Raw genomic sequence first — 26,650 nt, 5'->3', positions numbered from 1 at the left:
AATCAAGATGGAAGACCAAAAACATCAAGGGAAAAATATCAAAGCATAGATGGCTGAGGAAAACTAAAGGACCTTCACTTATAACAAATCGCTAAAGCCTAGGCTATGGTGCCCTTAACAGTTAACATTAGTTCAGTACCTTAGGATTTTTGTGCAAATATTTGGTCGGTAGAACGTTCCGGCCACAGACGAAGAACCCTTGACATTGTAGTGCAACCATAGATAAAGGACTAGATCCATAAGGGAGCAGTACACTTCAAATTTTGCTTGCAGCAGTTTAGGAACTCCGGGAGCATAACCGAGAACTCAAACACAAACCCACCAAAAATGCAGAGGAAAAAGAAAAAGGAAAAGACACTTCAGAAGAACTTATACTAAATTATTTTCAACTGTTTGCTGAGGAGAATCTAGCCGAAATTGATCCTAACAAACTCAAAACATTAACCTTCGAATCTTATAATGGCACAACTGATCCTGTGGAGCATCTGGTTTTTCAATATAAAGATTCTTATTAATGTTGTTCCCTGGTACATTTAATAGTCTGCACTGACTTAGTTTGTTAACTTTCCACCTCATTCTATCACAAGATTGTTGAATATGGATAACCCAGAGTCAAGGTGAACTTTTGCAATGTGAACTTTTCTATCTGAGTTAATTTCAATTCCAGATTTCATCCAGAAACAATATGTAGATTACCTTGTTCATTATACAGCTAAAATTAAAATCCAATTTCTGTTTCCCAAATTTGAATAATTCCTGTTTCAATTTTTTTAATATTTCCTAACGTCTAAAAGGTAACTCCAATCAAAGCATATAATTGTTATCTTTTTGGACAGAATAAAACCACAGTTGGTGAGCCGTGTGATGGGAAACCATCTCACACGGTTCCGAGAGCACTGAATTAGAATGAGGTTAAACACAAAAATTAACACCCTAACAAAAATTAAATGGAGCTACAGTTATATCTCATTTTAGATTATCATTGTCAATTTAGATTTCTGTATAGGGTTTTCCATTTGATTCTCCTGGAAGGAAGTTCTGCAAGTGAATAGCTATAAATGAAAGCCCCATCTACATTCCAAAAAGTAACATTCACATCATCAGAGCTGTTTCAGAAAAGATATGAACCATGGCAAAAGTGGAATTTGTCACACATGATATGATCAAGCGTTTCAACCTTCATTGATGACAAGATCTAAGGACATAACCCTTTTGATGAAAATGACAGAACGCAGTGAACGCCGACGAGAATTCCATTCAATAGTTGACCATCTCTTGAAAAGATTGCCTCTGGAGAGCCATTCACTGGAAAGAATCAGATAACACCACAGCATGTGCCCACAGAACTATCAGCTAAATTTACCGAGTTCCATCTTCTTCTTGATAGCCTTTTGACCATGATAGATGAATGAATCTACTATTCCAGAAACAGTAAAAACACCTGCACGGAACAGATACCAAGCATGGTTTACTCAAGATTCACACAAATGAAACGATACATGTCTCATGAAGTTATCCAAGCAAATTATGCAAAGACTGGAGACGGATAGTGGACATCCACACATACCTCCAACTATGGCACACACATTAGTAAGAAAATGTAAGAACGAGACATGTTCTTCTGTAAATGTAACCTGAAACATGAAATTCCAGTATATTACAAGATCAAAAAGCGTGAAAGAACAAAAAATTATTGAAAGAAAACAGTAAACAAAAGCCTAGTTGCAATTGTTTATTTTGATCTTCCATATCTAAACATCAGTCTAACCAGCTATAATAATCAAGAAAAATAGCACCACCTTGATTGGAGAAAGGTCATAGAAGAAGAAAACTCCAGGGAGGGACTGCAGTCGGCCCACATCCGCTGTCCTGAAGTGTTCTGTAACCGAGAACTGCACAAGCATTTTTAATCAGTATTATTATTTACTTGTCACATTGCAAAAAAATAAAATATTGACATTTAAAAGTTCCCTTAACCTGGTTTGACTGGATGGTATGGCCACTCACGTCAGTGTATACAGTAGGCACAACCTGAAAAAACAGGAAAAATTTGATAACAAGTTAAGAAAATGAAGATTTGCATGTTCAGTTTCGAAATTTCTAGCAGAGAGAAGTGAGAGTTCAACTATTCAAATACCCATTTAAAGACAACCTACAGACAAAACACAAAGAAAACTATGCCTTAAACAGCAAGTGTAACATCTTCCTGATGTAATGAAGTAGTCAAAGGTTAAAGGGATCCTAACAGAGCTCAGGGCTTTTAACGCTTTGAGATGAGAAGTTGCAAAAGGCGCATGCCTTGCTGAATATTATTGCTGAAGAATGTGTTGTAACCGTATCCAATACTGATACATATATCATACTCTTACATACGTAAACCAAGCATTCTCTTTTTAAAAAGAAATTAGTCTTCTTGTTTAAGGTGTAGCTCCAAAAACGTATCTTAAAGCTTCTTGTATAACCATGTTATTCATTGTCTTTTGAGAGGAATTGAATTACATATTTCTCTATTCATTATATTAAGAGAAACAGAATGAATCCTGAAAGGGCTAAGGATTTGTCTAATGAGCATTCCAACTTGTGATTTTTGTCTAGAAAAGATAAATTATTTCTCATAGGATCCATTTTGTTAATGGATCCTATGAGAGAAGGTTGGCAGATACTTGTGGAGATGTGCATGATTCACTTGATGGTGGTGGATGTTACAGTTAAACAATGGTTAGGCATAGTTTGTTGAGTTTGTTGGAGTCGGTTAAGAGTTTGTTAGTTTGTTAAGTGTGTTGAATAACAGCAGTGTATATAAGCTGAGAAGAGCAGATGAATAAACTTCTCCTTCTATTCTCTCTAATTCTCTCTGATTCTCTCTCTGTTCTTCCCTCTTTCTACCCTAATCCTAACATTGGTATCTAGAGCCTACGATTCTCGGAGCGCCATGGCTGACGCTACACGGTGGCAGAGTGCGATTCGTGAGGCGGAGGAAAGGATCGCAGCGACGATCGAACCCAGCATTTCAAGGCACATGCGTGAACTGCAAGAACGCATTGAACTGCAAATCAATGGCTTCCAGGAGGTGATGAGAGGCATTGGGTTGCAGGTAACAGATTTGTCACAGACGCGACGGACTCGTGGTGGAGGCGACGGCGAGCACCGCGTCGCTACTCGGTTGACGCGTTTGGATTTTCCAAAGTTCAATCGCGACGACGTTGATTCTTGGCTCGCGAAGTGTGAGCGTTTCTTTGCGTTGGATTCGACGCCGAAAGATGATCGAGTTGCGGTTGCTAGCATCGCACTCGATGAGAGCTCATTTCGATGGTTCCAGAGCTCAGTGGGAAGGTTGGCTTGGGCGGATTTTGCTGCTGCAATCAAGATCCGATTCGGCTTGGAATTTGATTCTCCCATGGAAGAACTCAAGCGTTTGGCACAGACAGGAAGTTTGGATGATTATCAAGAAGCTTTCGACAATCTGATAGGTCGCACGGAATTGACAGAAAATCAGAAATTGCAGTGCTATCTTGGAGGTCTCAATGCAGAACTCAGCAATGGCGTCAAGATGTTCGCTCCTCGAACATTGTTGGAGGCCACGAGAATGGCGAAGCTACAGGAGAAGAGTTTTGAACTGTTGCAGAAAAGAATGGGTCCTGCTTCCAGAAGCTATGGAAGTTGGTCAGAGAAGAAAAATCCAAGTGTTCTTGCTGAGAAGAAGGTGTTCCAACCTGACAAACGAACTCAACCTGACAATTCGCAGAAGAGTATTTTGGGGAAACCAAATTACACTTTCCAGAGGAAGCTTACTCCAAAGGAGATGGATGAGCATCGAGCCCAGAATCTCTGCTTCTTTTGCCATGAGAAGTATTCTCCTGGCCATGAGTGCTCCCAAAGAAAGAAATTACAAGTGTTTTTGATGGAGGTGGATCATATGGAGCCAGCCAATGAGGAACAAGAAGTGGTACAAGAGGACAGTGAAGTTGCACCAAGTGTTCCTACTGTTTCTCTCAATGCTTTACATGGTGATTCTTCAGAAGAACCTATGATGAGGATGACAGGGTGGATTGGAAAACGGAGGATTTTTGTGCTTATGGATACTGGCAGTACACACAATTTCATTAACCAGAAATTGTGCCTCTACAACCTATCCAAATCACAGTAGCAGATGGTGGAATGATACAAGGTGCAGGATGGTGTGAGGATGTCCACTGGAAGATGCAAGGTTATAATTTTTCTGCCAATACTATTGTTATACCTCTTACTAGTTGTGATTTAATTCTGGGTATGCAATGGCTGAAACAGTGGGGTAAAATATCTTGGGATTTTGCTAACTTGGTTATGGAATTTACAATGGGAGATATTCCAGTAACATTGCATGCTTTTGAGGAAAAGATTCCTAGGGTAGTTTCTACTGCTAAATTGAATCATATGATGATAGAAGATAAACTCTGTTGTATGTTGCATTTGATTCCTTGTTGTGAGGGCTTAGTCTGTTGTAATCTCACTGCTGCTGAGAGTTCTCAGGGTGATGTAACACAATAACAAACTTTGTTGTTGCAAGAATTTCAAGATGTGTTTGCAGAACCTAAAGCTTTGCCCCCCTTTAGGGGAATTCATGACCATAAGATCATCTTGAAAGAAGGGTCTAACCCTGTCTCTCTTAGATATTCACCAGCCCAAAAAGATGTGATAGACAATATGGTGAAGGAATTATTAGATTCAGGGGTAATTCAGCCTAGCTCATCTCCTTTTGCTTCTCCAGATGTTTTGGTTAAGAAAAAAGATGGGAGTTGGAGAATATGTGTGGATTATAGGAGGTTGAATGAGATGACCATTAAAGCTAAATTTCCAATTCCATTGGTGGAGGATTTACTTGATGAGTTAGGAGGTGCAACAGTTTTTTCTAAACTGGACCTGAGAGCTGGGTATCACCAACTAAGAATGAGGCCAGAAGATGTTGAAAAGACAGCTTTCCAAACTCATTCAGGGCAATTTGAATATGTGGTTATGCCTTTTGGCTTAACCAATGCCCCTTCAACCTTTCAGGGTGCCATGAATTCCATCTTTTCTGCTCAACTCAGGAAAAGTGTATTGATTTTCTTTGATGATATTCTTGTCTATAGCTCATCTGTGGAAGAACATATTCAACATCTTAGGGAGGTCTTCACTATTCTGAGAGCTCATTCTTTCTTTGTTAAGAAAAGCAAATGTGCTTTCTTCACTCCCAGAATTGAGTATTTAGGACATTTTATTACTGCCAATGGTGTTTCAACTGATCCAGCCAAGGTACAAGCAGTTCAGGATTGGCCTGAACCTTCCACAGTGAAGCAGTTAAGGGGATTTCTTGGTCTCACTGGCTACTACAGGAGGTTTGTCAAGGGTTACAGTATTCTGTCATCTCCCCTTACTGACCTACTTAAAAAGGATAGTTTCTTATGGACTGAGGCTGCTCATAAGGCATTTCTCCAGCTGAAACATGCTATGACTGAAGCTCCTGTTTTGACTATTCCTGATCTGTCCAAACCATTTATGGTTGAAACAGATGCTTCTAGCACAGGCATATGGGCCGTATTACTTCAGAATGCACACCCTGTTGCATTTATCAGCAAGGTTCTCTCCCCTCGGAATAGACTCCTTTCAGTTTATGATAGGGAGTTGTTAGCATTGGTGCATGCTGTTACCAAATGGCACCAATACTTGTCAATTCAGCCCTTCACTATACTCACTGACCAGCAAAGCTTAAAGTTCTTATTAGAGCAGAGGCTGTCTACTCCAGCACAATATAGATGGGTTACCAAGCTTATGGGTCTCTCCTATGTCATTCAGTACAAAAAGGGAAAAGAGAATGTGGTGACTGATGCATTGTCCAGAGCCACTCATGGTGAATTGCTGCAACTTTCAGTTTCTTCTATTTCTACTGAATTATGGGACTGCATCCTTAAGGCTTATGCTTCTGATGCAACACTTCAGCAGCTCAAGAATCAAGTCTTAGCTGATCCTCTTTCTCATCCTCATTACAAGGTGGTGGATGATTTGTTATTCAGGAAGCATAGATTGGTTGTCCCTGCAGATCTCCATGTGAGGGAGCTAATTTTACAGTGGTTACATTCTTCACATCAAGGAGGGCATTCTGGTATTAAAGCTTCTCTACCCACAGAATCAAGTCTCTTTTCCATTGGAAGGGGTTGAGCAAAGATGTGTCTCTCTTTATCCAAAAATGTGAGACTTGCTTGAGATGCAAGTATGAAACTGTGGCTAAACCTGGCTTGTTACAGCCCTTGCCTATTCCAGGTGGCATATGGCAAAGTATTGCCATGGACTTCATTGACAAGCTGCCATTATCCCATGGAAAGGAGACTATTTGGGCCATCGTGGATAGGCTGAGTAAATATGCTCATTTTATTCCTTTATCTCACCCTTATACAGCTCCAAAACTTGCTGATATTTTTCTGAAGGAGATCTATAGACTACATGGTGCTCCTGCTAACATTGTTAGTGACAGGGACCCTATTTTTACAAGCACTTTCTGGTCTACCTTCTTGCAGCAACTTGGCATTTCTCAGAGCTTGTCTACAGCCTACCATCCACAATCCGATGGTCAAAGTGAGGTTTTAAATAGGTGTCTGGAGCACTACCTTAGGTCCATGACCTGGCAGAGGCCAAAGGAATGGGTTAATTGGTTACCTTTGGCTGAATGGTGGTATAACACAAGTTATCACACTGCTATCCAAGCAACTCCTTTTGAAGTAGTGTATGGTCAGCCTCCTTCTTTACATTTGCCTTACTTTCCCCAAAGCACTAATGTGGAGGCCATTGACAGAAGTTTCGTGGCTAGAGAGGAGATGCTCAAGAAATTGCAGGGCAATTTGGTTAGGGCTCAGGCCAGGATGAAAAGAATGACTGATAGGAATAGGACTGACGGGGAATTCCAGGAAGGTGATTGGGTTTTTCTGAAGCTGCAACCATATAGACAAGCTTCTACTCAGTATAGAGCTTCTGAGAAACTTTCCCCTAGGTTCTTTGGGCCATATCAGGTGTTGCATAAGGTGGGCAAGGTGGCCTATACCCTGGCTCTACCTTCTACTTCCAAGATTCATCCTACTTTTCATGTGTCCCTACTGAAGCCTTGTCCTAATCCTCAGCTACCATTGCAGCCTCTTCCCGAGGACTGGGGTAATATGTTACAGTTAAACAATGGTTAGGCAGATAAGAAGTTGTTAATAGTTTGTTGAGTTTGTTGGAGTCGGTTAAGAGTTTGTTAGTTTGTTAAGTGTGTTGAATAACAGCAGTGTATATAAGCTGAGAAGAGCAATTGTAATATTCATGATTGCAGATGAATAAACTTCTCCTTCTATTCTCTCTAATTCTCTCTGATTCTCTCTCTGTTCTTCCCTCTTTCTACCCTAATCCTAACAGTGGACTTCTTAAATTGGCAGAATTGCAGAATTGCCTCATGATGAACTAGACTTAGAATTGTGATTTTCACCTATTGATATGGTTATATTAATCAGAATCATCAATTTTTCTCTACAAGTATTAAAATATATTAATCTAGATTTTTTGAGAATTTCCGGAATCCCCGTATCTGTGTTGCATTCTGAGCTTCGGTACTAATAAAAAAATAAGTAAAATAAAATAATTGCTATCCTACATCTCTTTTCTCCAGCTCTTTACAACAGTACTCATTGTTGCCATTGGTAATGTCAAAGTAGAGGTGCCCACTAGGGTGCTCCTTTTAAAAACTGGTCCACCGGTGCACCAATGCTTAAAAGCCGTTAGATTCAAGATTCTTAGAATATTCTACACATGGATGGTTAGGATTAAATTGATGAATAAAGGGTATAAACGTAAAACCTTCCAACCCTAAAATCAGCCAACTGCTCTCTCTCTTCCTCTTTCTCCCTCAGCCGCATCCTATCTATCAGTTCCCCTCTCTCATATCAGTTCTCTCATCCACGATCAAAGCTTCAACACTTCTCAAACGTGATCCTCTTCCCCTGCTTTACTCGATCCACATCTTTCTCTTCCTCGCTTGATCCCCTTCTTCTTCCGTTTTGCTCTGATCTCATGTCGTCGACCATCTTTCTCGCTCCCTTTTCTTCTTCCTTCGGTTTTTCACTCACAAAACCTTCAGATCAGAGCGAATCGGTGTGTTTCGTGTCGCCAACCATCAAATCAGAGCGGATCTGCCGCCGGAAGAACTAGATCGAAGAGGTGTTGCCGTCCGAACGGAACTGTAAGGCACATGCAAGAAGCCAAACGGATCGGAGGTACCACCACATCTCTTGTAAGCAGTAGATCAGAGCGAATCCAACCCCCTCATCTTCTATTGTAAATTTTATGATTTCAATTGTAAATGTTGTGAATTGAGTTGTAAATTTTTTGATTTGAGTTGTAAGTTTTATTTTTTTTTCTCTTCAACGCCCTGGATCTGTAAATGGGATAGTAAGATGAGATCACTTTTATTTGAATGTGTACAACAAGATAAATCTTGGAGGCCTCTTTTGCAGTTTGCAATGGTTCTCACGACCACCTAAAAGAGAAAAAACTCCTATCAGATTTTGTTATGTTTTTGTCTTTAATTTTGAATGTCATGGACTCATGTGTTATCGTTAATTAGTACATAAAGATAAATCTGGAGTTGAGCAAACTGGGTAATCTGGGTTCAATGGAGGTTGTTCAATGAATCTGGACTCATGGTGGAACCTCAACATCTCTATTTTTATATATTTTTAGTTTTTAATATTTGTAGATTACCAAAATAACCTTGGTGCACCGGTGGACCAATTTAATAAATGGTCCACCCTAGTGGGCACCCAAAGTAAAATGAAAAAATAATAAAAACATTACCATAAGAGATTTCTTAGGAAAAAATATAAAATTCAATTTTATTAATCATAATTGACAAAAGCTGTTTAAAATAAATACAACCTGTGACACAAAGCAAAAAGCATATATAATATAAATAGAGTATAAAAGAAAATTAAGATATTAAAGTGTTTTTGGTGAATTGTGATAGAGCATATGTGAGCAAATGCAGGCCGTGACACAAAAACAGACCACGAAGCAAGTAAACAGAAAAAAATTCCACTAAGAAAATACAAATAAGGCAGACAAATATAGCTACAATATGTGGCATGAAATTGAAAAATGAAAACACAGGTGCAAAGCCAATATACCAGATACATGGAATAGTTAAGCTTGGATAACATAGGAATAGGATTAACTAAACCACACTACACTTGTCAACAATGCATACATTTTTTCTTATCAGCTCAACAATGCATACATAAGAAATCAATAGTTGTTGAGTTAAATCTATTTTTTGCCCTTGAAAACAATCTAAACATAATGTTCATTGTTTTAGTCCCTATTTAAATTTTATTTATTTCTATTTCCTATATAAAGTGATTTTAGTTGCTCATTGGGAAACTAAACCTGTGTTTTTTGTAATTTTTTTTTTAAATAGATAAAATAACAAAAGGGACTACTTGCAGCTTCCCTGAACTTCCAAAATAAATTCTGCCAGGATCCCATTGGTGGAGGAGCACCCCAATTTGCCAAGCATTGAGTTCCTCTGGCAAACTGTCAAACTCATGTATCTGTGAATAGCCAATCCATATAATATGTGTGTGACAATGGTGAACGAACTGACAAAAGACATGGGTACTTCACCTGCTGGATTTGGGTTATTGCTAGCACCCCAGCTGCACCTGGAAAACTAGGGTGGGTCCATTAGAGCTAAAAGATAACCTCCTACATACTCCCAGCATGCATCAACAATTTGGGCCCAATTGGTGTAAAATAGATCCCAGTTGCAGACATTCTGGTGCTGCCCCTCCCTTAGTCTGCTACCCCACCACACATTCCCTTGTCGCTGCTGTTGTTTCTGACAACTGATCCTTTTCAATCACCCCACCAGCCACCGCATCAAAAGCCTAATTCAACAGCTTTGGTGGTGGCGGCTTGGCCACCATGCTTGATGTTGCCCCCAGATTCTTTAGTTGTTGGACAATACCCAACTTGATCCTTGTTTCTTCCGTCGAGGTCACCTTTACACTCGCTCAGCAACAAAAGCTGGGGCTCCGGCAATTCCAAGTTCCAACTTATTCAACTTGCCAGGCGTCCTTTCTGCACCTACTCTAGTAATATGACGAATTACATTGCAGCTATGGGGAACCTTCACCACCCTCATCTCCAGCGACAAAGCCGCATCGATGACCTTGCTCACACTGCATTCAGGACATGGAAGCTGGGTCAACCCACATTATCACTTGCGCTGCAGCTTTATTGGAGATCCATCCCCTCCCAATCAGAGCAACCTGTCTTCTTGGCATTATCCAAACGGCCTGCTGTCCTTCTCTTTCCAGGAAATGCTCGTGTGAGATGTGCAGAACTGCAGATCCTCCACTGCTTAAGGCGCTTGAACCCATCTCCTTCCAAGCATCCATGAATACCTCTTCTTAAGCTTCCATCTTTCATGCTATGAAGATCACCGTTCTTCCCTGCTGCTAGATCTCATTCTTATCTTCGTTTCTTCTTTGTCATCAATTGAACCAGTTCTTCTTCCACCATCTCCATCCTCAGTTTTGTTTCTTTCTAATTTCTTGATTCTCCATTGTGAGTTGCTCCTCAACTCCACAGTTCTTTCTTCCTACTCGAATTTTCCGCACTGCCCCCTGCTTCTATTGGTACTTGGGCTCGTTGGGTGCTTTCCTTTTCACAATTTCTGGTATCCCTATTCCCTAACTCTTATTTCTTTTTCGTACCTATCTCCAAGACTTCATCTCTCTTTATGCTTCCTTTGCTCCCTATAATCTAGTACACAGACTAGAATATCTGGATCTAATTTTGGCTGAAACTTCTTGAGTAGAGCCTTCACAAAACTCCCACCATATTGTATTCCTTTTCCAGCAGGGCCATCAATTCAGAGCATTCCCTCTCATTGCCAATTTGCCATCAGACCCATGATAGCTTCTCCTTCTATGTTACTTCCACAATACTGCTCTACCTTAATCAACCAACCACTTTTAACCATCTTCTCCCTCAAGGGTTGGTATCTCTTTGCTTTCCCATTTGGAACTTGTTGTCTCTTTTTCCATTTTTCAAGACCCAATGCCCCACAACTCCTGGATGGAGCTTTGATACCAGTTGATAGGAACAAGCAATTAAGAACAGAAACTGATTTTTATTCAAGAATGGAATGAAACTACAATGGTCACTGAGATTCGAGAAACCAGCACTCTCCCCAGATGACCTTGATTACAATCTAGATGCCCTACCTATTCCCCTCTTCTATTCATAGCCTCTCCTCACTAATATCTAGTCAAGACTCAACCCACATATACTCACCATCACAAATATATCACAAGATCAAAATTGACATTAACAACAGTAATTTAGATTTAAGATTCATATAGCCTCTGAATTCAAATCAAAATCATATAGCAAAACCAACAGATGCATTACCAACGTCAAAATTTACAGAAACACTTCCTTGAAATAATATCCATCGAATAATATAAAGCATGACTTAATATATAAATATTAAATTTGAAAATTACATCTATGCTGAATAAGAATTATATGAGTAATATGCAGTACACTGAGATCCGCAATACTAACCTTAATAAAATATTGATACATCCCACTTGGCGTGTCTTGTGTCCAATGCACACTGTTAATCAAGAAAGTGTCAGAATGTATCTAAAATTCTGAATATAGTAGCCAGGTTTGATAAATCACTGATTGGATTTGAGGCTATGAGAATATAGAGAGCTCACCGATCGAGAGGATTCACAACACCAGGGAAATAGTCTCCAAAAGCTAATCTGTTGATGTGGTGACTTAACTGTATTACATGTTATAAGTTAGGGTCTTAAAATATAACTATAAGAGTAGAAATGCAAGAAATTTTCAAGGAAAAAATAATACTTATATTATTGCATTGGTTTTTATGTTTCATATAAATTAAAAGATATGCACTAAAAATTGCAATAAAAAACCACTGAAGTGATTACAAAGTAAGAGATCATGTCTTACATTAAATGAGTCCTTTTGAAAAGCCAGCAAGTCATGTACATGCACACCAGATTGTTGAAAGCTTTTCCCAGGAGCGAAATGGAAATTCCCTGCCACCTTATTTACTTCCAAGAAACCATACACATTGCACCCTTCACCTTCTTCATCCTTGATTCTTTGTAAGAATCCTTCTCTTTTGCACTAAGTGATGCACAGAAGACACCATATTCGCACAGGATCAGATTAAAAATTTGTCTTTCTCAGAAGAATTATTTTCAATAGAAGAGAGAGAGTAAGGCCACTCATCCTTAAAGACACAGCGAGGTGAAATACAATAAAATATACATTCTACATATGAATGAAAAAAGATGCAGCATATATAGCCATTAGCCAATTATATTTGAATAACCTAGTAGATGTATTCATGCACATATGAAGTGACGGTGAAACGACAAAGAAAAACACTGCAATGCCTCATTGACTAATGGAAGCATAATGAACTCTTCTGGTAGGTTAAATAATCACAACAAGGTTGGATTAATGTACCCAAGTTTTCCTAGGAAAGGATACCAACTAGAAGCCTAGAACTGGATAAATTGCATATGTACCTTTGTCTCTGTCAAGTGTCAAATAACCAATTATCCCAAAAGCTTAAGTTGTTGGGTAAGAGCCATATGAATGGTTTTCTATTATATTTTAACACGTCCCCTCACGCAAGAGCTCACTTGGGCTTGAAGCGTGGAGAATGCACAGGCCCACCTACCATTAGCTAAAATTCCACTTTTTATTAGAATAATGTGGGGCGGCAAGGATCGAACTCTAGACCACTTGGTCACAGAGGCTCTGATACCATGTTAAGCAACCAATTGTTCCAAAAGCTTAAGCTGTTGGGTAAGGGCCATATGAATGGTTTTATATGCCATTTTAAGTTTTTAACAGTCTCAAACAATAATAGGAGTTCTATAAATATGCCACAGAATGTCAAGTGTAAGAAAAAAGGACAAGAGAAAATTCCTTTATACACCAAGTACTGCATTACAAAATAGGATTGTTTTCTGCTAACAGTTCATTTCCCAATAAGAATGTTACTATGATTTGTGAAGGAAAGAAAAGATCTGTCACAAAAATTACTTTCTTCTATAATGAAAACCGAGTAATAAAACAAACCTATATGTTTACATTTGATCGAAAGTATTTTAATTGAAATTGAAAAATAGCATAAACATGAACAATATGATCAAATTGATCACAAATATAGGTTAACCAGTTTGCAGATAAACAATCTATCATGTAAATGTAGCCTGAAAACTGTGAACTTTGGAAATTAGGCACATAAACATGAAAGTATGAAGAAGATAACTTGCGGCAGAAAATTAAATGTTTATTGGTTAACAACAGCATGTTTGATGCCTCCGGAATACTATTGAGTTGAAGGTCAAAATGTCAACCTGGTCAATTACATCTGGATTTGACAGTGCCCAACCTTTCTTTCGATATGCTTCACGGACTTCCTCACAGTTATTACAACATTCCTCATCTGACTGCAAACACAAATATGTGCAAGATTTAGGTAGGGGTCAAAATTATATCTCTAGGAAAACTTCAAAAATATGGAAAGCAATTAGATAGATGGATGAAGATTGCCAGGACTTGACTAGTAATGCTGCCTAGCTGAACACTGTCTATTCAGAACAAATAAGTTGTCATAAAATTTTAGAAGCAAACAGAAGTGGAAAAAGACCAATTTTCTTGGTATGCAATGTAGCAATGAACAATCTCCACTCTCCTGTCTCCAGTAATCAATACAAATATGGCACAAAATTATGAGATATAAAGCATAATTCTAAACCAGGCCTACCGATTCAGCACCATAACAGGAACCACAATAAGTCTCATTGTGGTCAAGCCTGCCTCCATGTTTTTGCAAGGGCTTTTCAATCTGAGTAAGAAATAGTCACAAAAAGAAAATGTTCAGCAAATGAGGTAAGCAAGAGAGATATAATTTCTTAAAACAATAATGTAAGAAGAAATTCTAGATAAAGCACCATGAGTGCAATCTCCAGAAAGGGCAAAATTGAATAAATTGCATCTTAAAGGTAATGGCTTATGAAATAATGCCAATGATACAACTCATTTTCTCAAGAGAAAATTTCCTGTAAATGTCTTCAGCTAATCAAGCTTGCTGAAGTTTAACAAGATGTTCACAAAGTGAGATAAAGAAATTAGTATTTGGCTCTTCTAAAGTGAGTGGGTGAATTTTAGAGGATAAAGTACAAGTATATTTGTTAATTGAAAAATCAATAGTTGAGATTGTGATACAATACATACATACACATGTATTAGGATTTAGGAACTATTCAGTTAACAAATCTCATAATCAACGATTATGATTCTGCACTTATCCTCTAAAGTGCACATCTCACTTTAGTGGAGCCAAATTCTAGAAATCAAAATGAAAAGAACCTGAATCTAGTAACAATAGTAATCAACCAACCGATAAAAAATATGAATCACAAAAAATACTTCTGTAGAAACAAATTCAATTGTATTATTTACCGTAGGAGAGCCTATCCCATCTTGCCTTGTTTCTATCACATTGCCATGAGTGTCTAATCTTTTCTTGATGACATCATGTCTCTGAGAGATACACACCAAAATACAAATAAAATTGTTAGAAATCTGTTCTAATTATTCAGTGTTCAGGTGAATATGCACATTGAAAACATTGCAAAGATAAGAGTCTCAACTATATATTACATATAGATAGACCCACTTTTGATTCACTTTTAACTTATGAGAGCTTTTTAACTAAGATAATTCTTTTAGGGCTCGTTTGGCACGCCGTATTAGGCATGATAGTATAAGCTTATACAATACATTATGAGTTTATCCATTGTTTGGTGATGACATTGTATTGTATAAGCTTATCCATCAAAGTCCCCTTATACGTTAAAATGACGTATTATTTAATCCATCATGTGAGTGATGGATAAGACATGATAAGGTTGCGACGTATAAGTCACCATCACCACCACCCTCTATTGCTGCCAACTTACACCACCATTGGCACCACCACCACCACCACCACCATCCGATCACCGCCGCCGCCGCCGCCACCACCGCCCTACCGTCACCACTGGTGTTGCCACCACCACCACCACCGCCGCCCTACCGCCACCACCACCATAATCGCCGCCACCACAACCTTATCGCCACCACCACCATAATCGCCGCCACCACCGACACCACAACCACCACCCTATCGCCACCACCACCACCACCACCACCATTGCCTCCACCCTCCACCGTCACCACCACCCTACTAAGCCGCCACCGCCTTACTACCACCACCACACTCTATCGTCGCCAACACCACAACCACCATCGCTGCCACCACCGCCACCACCGATGTTGCCGCCACCGCCCTACCGCCACCACAACCACCACCCTATCGCCACCACCACCATAATTGTCGCCACCACTCTATTGCCACCACCGACACCACAACCACCACCCTATCGCCGCCACCACCACCACCACCACCATTGCCTCCACCCTCCACTGTAGCCGCCACCGCCTTACCACCACCACCACCACCACCACCCTATCATCACCACCACCACAACCACCATCGCTGCCACCACCACCACCAACCTATCTCCACTGTCACCACCACCGCCACCAACACCAACCTACCACCATTGCCACCACCACCACCAACCTACCACTACTTCCATCACCACCGCCACCACCGTTATAATCACCTCCATATTTGATTTTTATTTTATATCATTATTCAATACTTCATTAAACATAAAATTGCATTAATTTAAACGATATGGTAAATTATACAGTGTACGTCCAAACGCTGGATAGTATAAGAAAATTATCAGGGCTTATACTATCAGGCCTAATACTATCAGGCCTTATACTATCAGGCCTTATACTATACGTCGCACCAAACGGGCCCTTATTCCTATCTAAAGAAAGAAGCCCTTATAAGTTCATAGGGGGAGAAATTGATTTCATCTATGTGACATGCTTTTATTTAAAAAGCTCAAAATTCAAATTCAAATACAAATTCATATCCACTATTCTTTTCCTGAATAGCATGGGAATGAAAATACTAAGTTCTAGTAGCTCAAGCACCATATTCAAAAACAACTATAGAACACGACACGATACATACCACATCCAAATGCTGCTCTCCGCTGATATCCATAGCATCAAGACTGACTATAGAACATGGTAATGCAGGAAATGTAACATCAAACTGCACTTTCATCATCAAAACAACAACAACAAAAACAATCAATTACTACTTTATGCAGCAAAAATAATCCAATGAAACAAAAAATTCAAGCAATCAATTGAAAAAAACAATTACATTGATACGCAGCGTTTCTCCTCTAGAAGTATCTACAACGAGCTTGGTTTCAGTGACAGCATGGAGATACAACCCTAAAGGAAGAAAACAAATGAGTGAAACGACGAGTGGTAAGAAACGAAACGACGACGACGGTGGAGGAGAAAAGGGGAGTTACGGAGCTCGGAGAAGAAGAGCAAGAGCATGATGAGGGAGGAAGCGAGGGTGATGACGCCGCCGGAGAGGGTTCTGCTGTAGAAATCCTCGTTGATTTTAGGGTACGCGTCCAGGTTCCGAAGCTTGCTCATTATCCCTTCCATGGTGATTCTTCTGATGATGAATCCCTAGAATGATGATGATTATCAACGAAGATGCGAAATCGAGATCCAATTTCGAATGTGATGATGAAATGAGAAAAACACCCCGTTGAATCGAAATTGTGGGAATTGCAACGGGGCGTTTCAGTTTGCATTCAATTTGAAGCAATCTAGCTACCACTGTATTTGTATTATAATCTCTTCTCTTCTCTTCTTCTATTTTCGTTCTTTTTGGATTTGGGTCATTTCTTCTATTACCTTTGGTTTCTCTCTCTCAGGTCAAAGTGGTCAACAAAAGTGTGAAATATTTTTACTTTGGTTTACTTACAGCATCTCCAATGGAGTCCTTATTTTGAGATCTTAAAATAAGATCCGGATCTTATTAGATCCCACCATTGGAGCTATCCTACATGGCATGAGATCTTAGCAAAAGCTAAGATCCGTGCCTTAGCTCAGGTACTCTCAAATGTGAGATCTTAAATAAAATAATATTTTTTTCTCTTTCCTCCAATACCATAACCAAAGTGAAAAATAAGGTGGGAAATAAATAATATAAATATATTGGGTATTGTGGGCCCGATCAAAAGTAAAATAAAATCTCAACCACTAGAGTGAAATGTGCATAGAGACCTTATGAGTGTCTTAAATCCTATGTGGCAATCTGGTCCCACAAAAAATGAGTAAAGTCTCAAAATAAGTTCCTACCATTGGAGATGCTCTTATAAAATTAATAATAATTACTAATATTCTCTTGCAAATTTTATTAAGAAGTTGTTTAACAAAACTCATTACAAAATAATTCAATCTAAACTTGGTTAGTTGGAAGGATATCGAACCGCCACAAAATGTTGGAAGCTGCCACAAAATCTGTCAATTTTTTGCAGCACCATTTTGTTGCAGCTTCAAACATTTTGTGGCCGTTCCAAACCGCCACAAAATTCCACTAGAGAAAACATGAGGAAAATCCACTGGAGAGGATCTGGACCCGGGGGTCTTGGTATACGGAGTACCCGAGACAACAATATTGATATGCTCGGGAAGCTTATGGACAATATGCTACATGAAAATGATATGTTATGGGTGCGAGCTCTCGTGGAGAAATATTTAGCTAATGATATTGTCCTTGTTGGTGAGTATAGAGGTGGGGATTCCTACATTTGGAAAGGGATTGTTAAAAACAGTATAGCAGGCGGTTTTGGTGCACACCTGGGAGTTGGCTCCTCTTCCTTCTAGTGTGACAATTGGCTCGGAACTATTAAGTTATGCAATCGGGTACCATTTGTTCATATCTCTGATACTGTCCTTATTGTAGCTGATATGTGGGAAACTGGAGCTTGGGTGTTTTCTCGTTTGTATACCATTTTACCACCGCAGGTTGCTCATGAAATAACGCAGGTTCCGATTCCAAAAGCTTCACAAAGGCCTAATGAAATACAATGGAAAGCTAGTTCGGATGGGCTTTGAAAGACCCGGTTTAGGGCTTACTATTTAAATAATATTATTTAATAATATTCTGTGAATTACTTGTGCTATGTGTGACATAATTCCTTTATAAAAGGTGATTTATTACTTGAGACAATATTAGGTCTTAGTAATGTCTTGGCATCGATGTACGTGGCATTACGAGCGTTTTGACTGTAATATTGCAAGGGTTCTGTGACGGCGACTTTTAGGTCAATATCGGCCCGACAAAGGCGATAAATTGGAGAAACGAGTCGGCGAAGACAATTTCGTGGGCCACACCTTATGGGGAGGTGCTGAACATATTTCTAAAAATATTCCATGAGGGAATATTCCTTTCTTCTATTTTTGGGAGTTTTATTTAAATAAAATGAGTTTTTATTTAAATAAAATGCATTTAATTATTTTAAAACTTATGATTTATTAAATAAATATTTTTAAAATTATTTTCTGGAGGTTTAATGAGGCTGGTGGAATATTTGGAAAGAGGAACGAGAGAATGGTTTTTGAATTTCAAATTGGAGGTTTTATGGTGCATTAAGAGGGGATTCTTGTGATTAATGCACTTAATCACCTACAATTAACCTTGTCTTGTGTTTGATGGTTTTATTGAGTGAAAAATGACCATAGTGGTATATGGTGGGCGACCAAGCAAATAGAAAGAGGAGGGAAGATGGTTTTTCTTTTCCACTTAATGGCTAGTTTTAATGAAGGAGCAAATCAAGGGCTTGACCTCTTTGACTCTCATTGAATGAGGGACTTGATTGTGAGCTTTTAAAACCTTAAAGGGTCTTGTCAAATCTGATTTAAAGAGTTAACGGTTTGATTTTGAACTTTCAAAAAGTATTGGTTTTAATGGTAATTAAAGGAGGGATCAAAGTAGGATTTATGAGGGATTTCTAAGCAATTAAACAAAGAAGAAAAGTTCAGAAGTTTGGTCCCTGGGCTTGGGCTGGCCAAAATCAGCAATGGGAGTGAGGGTAAGTTTGTCTCTTTCTTCCTTTCACCATTAATGCCCTACCCCTAGCCTCCCACTATAAATTGAGAGTCTCTCCTCTCATTTTCGTCACACCAACTCACCAAGCTCCTCCCTATTGTAGTCGTGAGCTCTCTCTCCCTATCTTGTTTTTCTTTTATTTTTCTTGTTCTTAGTTTTGTCACTTTTGTTTCTAAGCCTTGAGCAAGGTCATTCTCAATACTCTCTGTGGTTGCAGCTTATGCTGATCTGCCAAATCCAGAAGAGAATGATTTTAATCGAGTTGCTTAGAGATGTTTGTGTATGTGGGGGTTTTTCGTAAAGAAATTCATGGTGTTCTTATGATCTTCAAACAAAGGATTTTAGAAAATGAGGTTTTGATCTTATGAGAAGTTTTGATTTTTCAAGGTTTTATGATGATATTTTTGAAAATACGGGAAGGGATATATTATCGCTAAACGACTACTAATTTATACCGTTACTCTGCCCACATGACTAGGAAGTTCGAGGTGAACGTGGTTCCCGCCAAATCCAAAGTCTTAGGACATTTCCTCGCTGCGACTAAGGTAAGGGCACTTCGGCCTCGACCTAGATAAATTGTTTTGTGATTGTGATTGTTAGAAAGCATGACGCTAGGACTATCGATGATATATGTGCAAGATACGCTATATGATAATGATGCAATAAATGTTAGCTAGTGTTATTATGAACATGCGTATATGCCTAGGGTGTTAGTTACATATGTTGATATGCATGCAAGTTATTATGTTACGATATTTTGCTCATACGAGATGAACGTGATAGGCTTAGGGCCTAGTGATGATGATTGACTTGCATGACATGTATTGTGGACCAAGTGACCTGGACTGGGCTTGGTTGGCCACGGCTAGTGACCTGGACTGGGCTAGTCGATGGTGACATTCAGGGGAGGCCCTGAATAAGGACGAGCAAGATACGACGAGATGTTGGAAGAGGTCCAACCCTCGATCTTCAAGCTGTTGGGCAGCGGTGCATTGGAGAGGTTCATCCCCGATCGTGGAGTCGTGTTCGTCCAGCCTTTCCAAGAAGGATTGGCTTATGGATATCCAAAGCGTCTGCATGCATATACTCATGAGTTGATTAAGTATGACATAGAAACATGATATAGGTCCCCCTATATGCAAATGATAGCTTAGGGCTTTACCCGTGAATGTTAGGACAAACACCATACTTGACTTGAGTGGTTTACTTTCTAGAAGTTGACCCTTGCTTGTTTGTTGTTTGGGGCGCTTATCGCCTAGATGGATCGCCGGAAGATGGGGCTCGATCTGCATGATACTGCTGAGGACACCGCTTGGGAGATAGACCACTCCCTTTAGCGGTATGTATACAAAGGTCTTGTGGTGCAGACGACCTTCTTCTAGAGCGGTGCGCATGAGAAGATGACAGCCTTCCAAGGCGAACTTTGCATGCCTTACCCGCCTGATCGTTTTACTCTACCTACTGAGGAGCCCACGTTGGATACATCGATGGAGACCGACCCGTCCGAGGACCCGGAGTACACTCCAGCTTCACCAAAGTATACTCCGGCCTCTCCAGAGTACACTCCTGCTACACCAGAGCCGGAGCCTACTGCTGCACCTGTCACTGAAGAGGCTCGTATGGAGGACATGCTCGAGAGACTCTTGAGCCGTTAGGAGCAGCGTCTGAGTACTATGTTTCGGGAGGCCGTCAACGTGGCGTTTGAGGAGAGAGGATACTGAGTCGGGTGGGGAGAGTATTGTGTCTGTACTGGGGAAAAGGTCGAGTGTTTGTTTCTAGGGCTCGATGTCTACTGAAAGTCATCTTGTATGTCGATGAGCTTAAGCAAGGTTGAAAGCATTAGTTTCCCTTCTTTGGATTATGATGTAATAAAAGCTTTTGTCATTTAATAAAATGAGGTTTATTCAGCATTTATTTTTACCATTTATTTACTGTTATCTAAAGGTTTTATTTCGACTAAAATTTACACACATTTTCGGAAAAAGATTACTAAAGTGACCCTCGAGAAATCAGGGCGTTACAGGCTTTATTCTACTAGCTCTGCCTACTGTTTAATCGCCAATGTTGGTGCGGGTGCCTCGATGATCAGGAGACACATTTGGAAATCGAAGGTCTTCGAGAAACCAAGGTTCTTTCCTTGGCTCATCGCCAAGGGAGCGTTGCCAACAAATGCAAAATGTCATCGGAGTCACTTGAGCACTAGTTCTGTTTGTCCTAGGTGCCAAGCCGTAGTGGAGGACGAGGATCATATCTTTTGATTGAGCCCAAATTCTCAATGATTATGGCAGCAGTTTGGTTCGAATCTTCCACTGTTGTGGAGGCATGTACCTTTTCCGGTATGGTTTGCGAGTATTCTCAGGCACCCACAAAGTCTTTTTGCCATTGCTATCCTGTGGTGGGCGTGGTGTTGGCGAAATGAATTCATCTTTGGTCCGTCCTCGTGGCTTCTGAGTTACATTCTCCATCAAGCTATGATGGATATAGCATGTTGGCAGCGATGGCCTGGCATCCAGACCTTATCGTCGGTGACTTCTGAAAACACGGTAGCAACATTGACCATGGGTACATCTCCTTCTATTAACTCGACTTAGCAACTAGTGGTTGTTTCCGTGGACGGTAGTTGGGTTGTAGCTTTGAATCGGATGAGGTGTGAGTCGATCCTCCAGGATGCTTGTGGTGCGTGGCTTCTCGGGATGTCGATGAGTATTAATCATGGGAATCCTTTCCTTGCTGAACTGTTAGCATTAGAGGTGGACTTGCAACATGCCCGTGAGCTTTGTCACTGTTATCTTACTTGTAGATCAAATTGTTTATGGCTTGTGCAAGTGTTCCAAGAGGATTTCGATACTAGTAAGGAGGTGCTTGATAGAGTGAAAACCCAACTTGCATGGGAGTGGAATGTCAGCATCGATTTTGTTCCTCGTGAGAAAAACACTGCGGCAGACTTCCTAGCGAGACAAGCTTCTCATGAGAGAACCCCAAAGCGTGTGTGGTGTTTACCGCATTCTGCAGTGATTCAGTTTTTATGTTCTGATCTCCTTAGTAGCTTTACTTGATTTTTACTATGATTAAACACAAATGATAATTATATTGTGTTATTCATAATTCATAAATGATTTTTAATATAGAAAAATAAGTTCCATGCTTCAAGGGCATCAACTATACTGAAATTCTTCCTAATACATTATTATATATTAAAAAAAGGATTATGCCTAAACTATTACATAAGGTTAATGGTCAAATTAGTCTCTTAGTTTGTAAGCAAGTTTGATTTTAGTCCCTCTAAGAAAAAAATGACTTTTGGTGGCGATCATTTTTACAATTACTGACAGTTTTTTACCGCCACTAACGTCATTTTTTTTAAAGGAAATAAAATCAAACTAGTTTACAAAGGCATGATTAATTTCATCATTAACCCCTATAACATATAATTTGATAGTTTTTGTTTTTTGTGAAACAAAAAATTTAATAGTTGATTTTACTCTATAGAAGGTTTTTTTGTTGGGTCGAACTACAGAAGTTTATTTTTTATTCAATTGCAAGTAGAATATTTTTGTTCTTTACTTTTTGGTTCTTCTCATGATGGGCAAAGCGTAAACTGAAAAGAAACAAATGAACAGCTTTTTCTTGGACCAAAAAGCATAAGTAACTGAACAAATGTTTGAGCCCAAGAAGTGGCTAGTAGAACACTTCCAGAAAAACAGAGATTAGTAGATCAAAAAAGAATCAACCAAATTAATTTATTACGACAATATTTTCACAAAATTGACAATGGAAGTAGTTAAGCATAAAATAATTAACTGAATCATCAAAAGAAAAAAAGTGATTTTATTTTTTGGTCAACTATAGGAATTTCATTCATAGAGGCCGAGAGGGGCAAAGACAAAGATTACAACAAGGCCCAAATTAAGGCAAGATATATACTAGAAGACAAGCCTGCTTGTTTGAATAGGAAGACTTATGTAAAATATCACAATGAGATTAAGAAGAAACTAATCAATTTAAAAGAAACTAGTGTTTTTTTTTTTCCGTGCGGGTTGCACAGAGAATATGTTTATTGTATTTGATACATCAATTAATCATGAACATGATTATGCAAGTTCGTTTTCAGTTATTATATTTTAAATTCTAAGTTATCTATGTTTTAAATTTTTTTTTTTAAGTTGTTCTCAATATGTGCTATCCTCTTTCCCCATTAATTCCCCCTAAATTGTCTCTTTTTCTCCCTCATTTTCGTTCATCTCTCTTTTCTCTCATCTGACATTTTAAATTTTCAGTTTCCCTATATCTTTTTCCTCTTTGCCCATTAATTGTCCTTCTCTCTCTCCCCCCCAACTCGCACATTAGGGAAAATCTTAGATATGTAGTATCTTAGATAATTAGGAATTTTTTTTTTAAATTTTAATGGATTATAATCTCAGCACTACATATTTTATTTTTTGCCCTTGATGTTTTAAGTTTGTGCAAATTATGCTCCTACTCTATTTTTGTCGACGTTTCTACCCCTCATGTTTTCAAACAGTGCACTGTCTACCCCTCTGTCAGTCAGACTTTCTCAGGAGAGGTTCCTGAGTGGATTAGAGAGATGAAGAGGAGTATATGAAGTTGATAATGATCAAGGAAATGATATAAATTAAATTTGCTTGATGTATATATCAATTATGTATGTAACTGAACTAGTTAAATGCATGTTTTGCTACTTACAGGTCTTGAGTTTGAATCTCCCATGCCCCCTTTTTCCAATTTTACTTGTAATTTCCACGTGGCAGGTCCAAAAAATAAAAATAAAAAAGTCAAATCAGCTCATTCTGTTAGTTTTTTAACGTCTGACTGACGGAGGGGTAGACGGTGCACTGTTTGAAAACATGAGGGGTAGAAACATCGACAAAAATAGAATAGGGGTAAAATTTGCACAAACTTGAAACATCAGGGGCCAAAAGTGCTTTTTAGCCTTTATTTTTATATTGTACATCATGAGAAAGAATAAAAGAAGAAATCAGAGGATTCCTGTAAATATGCAGTAAATTAGGCTTGAGACTTTTCCTAATTTAAAGAGATAATGAAAACAATTTCAAGATTTGTTTTGGAAATAAATTTAGTAAGGAGTAATCTAGGTAAATCTTAGATAATTAGGGTAAATATTTTAAAATTCGGTTTCATGATAAAACAACACAACAAAAGAGAAACTATCTAACAAATTGACACGTGGAATTTGTTATCTAACAAATTGACACGTGGAATTTTTCTTATGAGATTGAACCAGGAGCTGCTACCTCACCAAATCAGTCTCACAGAAGTTATTCTTTTCTAATATATACTAGTTGATTAACCCGTGCAATGCACGGGTGACTTTTGTTATATCTAAAATTTGTTTAATACTATATTTTTTAAATTTTTTACAATTTTCAAATGTATAAATATATAAGTGTTTGTTAGATTTTGTGTGTGTTAAAATGTTCTCACAATTGTAACCCAGGTGTAGTGAAGATCAAAAGTCTATCTAAAAGTCTGGTTCTTAAGGATTGATTTTTCGACCTATACGTTTAAATAACCACCTTTTTAGAAAAATGTATTTAAAGTTATTTTTTATGTAATATTTCCTAAAAAAACTAAGATGCTAATGTTAATTTAAAAAATATTTTGGATGAAAATTGTACATAAAATATTAACATTTAAAATCAATTATTAGTAATAGTGTTTTATATTAACAAATTAAAAACTTTCAAAAAAATAATATATCTGTTCTTTTTACATTTTCAAAAATTTGTGTTTATTCATAACCATTATTATTTTTTTACTTATATATCTATAGTAATATATATAAGTTTGTTATTCACTCATTGTTTCTTCTCTCCATTTTTTTCCACCGTTGCTATTTTGAAGTGAATTATCAAAAAATGTTGTAAAATCTCTCATTGTTTCATTCCTTGCATTTCAAGTTCTATTAAAACTTTATGTTCTTTTCCAAATATATATATTGCCTATAAAATTTTATTGACAAAAAACATGGGCATAGTTTATTGTCAAAGTTGACTAATTTTGTATTACATATGCATGATTTCATAAAAAAAAGATTTACTATCTATATTCCAGATTTAAAAACATTATTTTTAAAAAATTATTATTATTTGTTAATATCAACTTACATTTTTTGGAAAATCATGGATTGGTTAAAAATAATATCTTTTTTCAAAAATAATTCATTATATTTTACACAAATATTATTTTTCAACTTTCAATAGGCTTCTTATATTAAGATTAAAAATGAAAAATTATCATCCAGTTTCTAAAAGACGTCATGGTGAGTACCTCATCACAAATCTTTGAGTGTATCGTTTTGCTCTCTCACTTGTCTCAAGTGCTCTGCTTCTGTCATGATGAGAAGTTTTGGTGTTATGGTGTGCTTTTTTTAGGTGAGTGTTTTAAATTTAACTTCCCTTTGTTATCATTCAAAATTGTCTAAAACATTTGGGGGTCGTTCGCCTGTTCCTGTTGGTATGTTGCCAGAATAAATGAAAAAAATTTAGTCCAGTGCATATAGCTAAAAGATAAAAAATTACTTAACTCTAGATATCCAGCAGATTTTGCTATGATATAAAATAGCTCTAAAGACGAAAATAAATTGTAAAACTAATTTTACCTCCTAATTTTACAATTTTTTAAATTATCCTTTTTATTATTATCTAACGTTTTTTTTTTTGTTTTTACCTATGCAACAAATAATTTATTTTTGTATTTTTTAAATATTTTCAGACAGCCAGTTAGATTATTATTTGCTGCCTGATTTAATTATTTTTCATAATTATGTTTTTTTTATATGTAGGGTTTTTATTTTGATTTTTTTAAAAAAAGTGTAATCAATTAATTAGATTATTATTTGCTGTCTGATTTAATTATTTTTAAGAATTATGTTTTTTTTTTATATATAGGGTTTTTTATTTTGAATATTTTAAAAAAAGTGTAATCAATTAATTAAATTATTATTTGCTGTCTGATTTAATTATTTTTAAGAATTATGTGACAATCTTCAGAACTTATGGCCATGCTACACAATTTTGATTAGTTGTCAATTTTGGCTTGGAGACTTATAGCAAAATGTGTAGAGTTTCAAGTTTGTCGGGAGTAACCGATGAAATAATTCCTCAAGGAATGGCGAAAGTGTAGAGTTTAAAGTTTACACTCAAATAAAAAAGGATCAGGAGAAATCATAAAGAAGCAAAATAAAAGAAGAGTTTATACTGTTGTTGAAGATGATGACTTTGATGGATGCCTCTCAAGAAACACTCTATTCCCTTTCCTCCTCTTCAATCTTCAATGTTCTAGTCCAAAATCAAAAGAAAAATGCAAATCAAAATAAAAGTGGAAACCATAATAAGAAGTGAAGTTAAATAAAAGAAATCTAGAATAAAAAAGATTGAATAAAAAAAGAGACATAAATCAATTTTTTCAGCCTAGTTTATGTGAAGAAGTAATAACAAATCATGTTGTTATACAAATTTCATA

The 26,650-nt window shown here is 37.8% G+C and overlaps 1 protein-coding gene across 1 annotated transcript; it reads right to left on the bottom strand.

Moving 5' to 3' along the window:
* Positions 1-948: 948 nt before the first annotated feature.
* On the bottom strand, positions 949-16,918 carry LOC130734244 (uncharacterized). Its single transcript, XM_057586585.1, has 13 exons — positions 16,551-16,918; positions 16,394-16,467; positions 16,196-16,279; positions 14,563-14,643; positions 13,865-13,945; positions 13,455-13,547; positions 12,028-12,207; positions 11,769-11,836; positions 11,611-11,662; positions 1,978-2,031; positions 1,800-1,892; positions 1,568-1,634; positions 949-1,441 (listed from the first exon to the last, which is right to left on the bottom strand). The coding sequence occupies exons 1-13, from the start codon at positions 16,690-16,692 to the stop codon at positions 1,350-1,352; spliced, it is 1,161 nt and encodes a 386-aa protein (XP_057442568.1). The 5' UTR covers positions 16,693-16,918; the 3' UTR covers positions 949-1,349.
* Positions 16,919-26,650: the final 9,732 nt, after the last annotated feature.

The sequence above is a fragment of the Lotus japonicus genome, chromosome 1, assembly GCF_012489685.1.
Source record: "Lotus japonicus ecotype B-129 chromosome 1, LjGifu_v1.2".
Taxonomy (NCBI): Eukaryota; Viridiplantae; Streptophyta; class Magnoliopsida; order Fabales; family Fabaceae; genus Lotus; species Lotus japonicus.
Note: the sequence above shows the minus strand (reverse complement) of the source record. Positions and strands in the feature narration are given on the sequence as shown.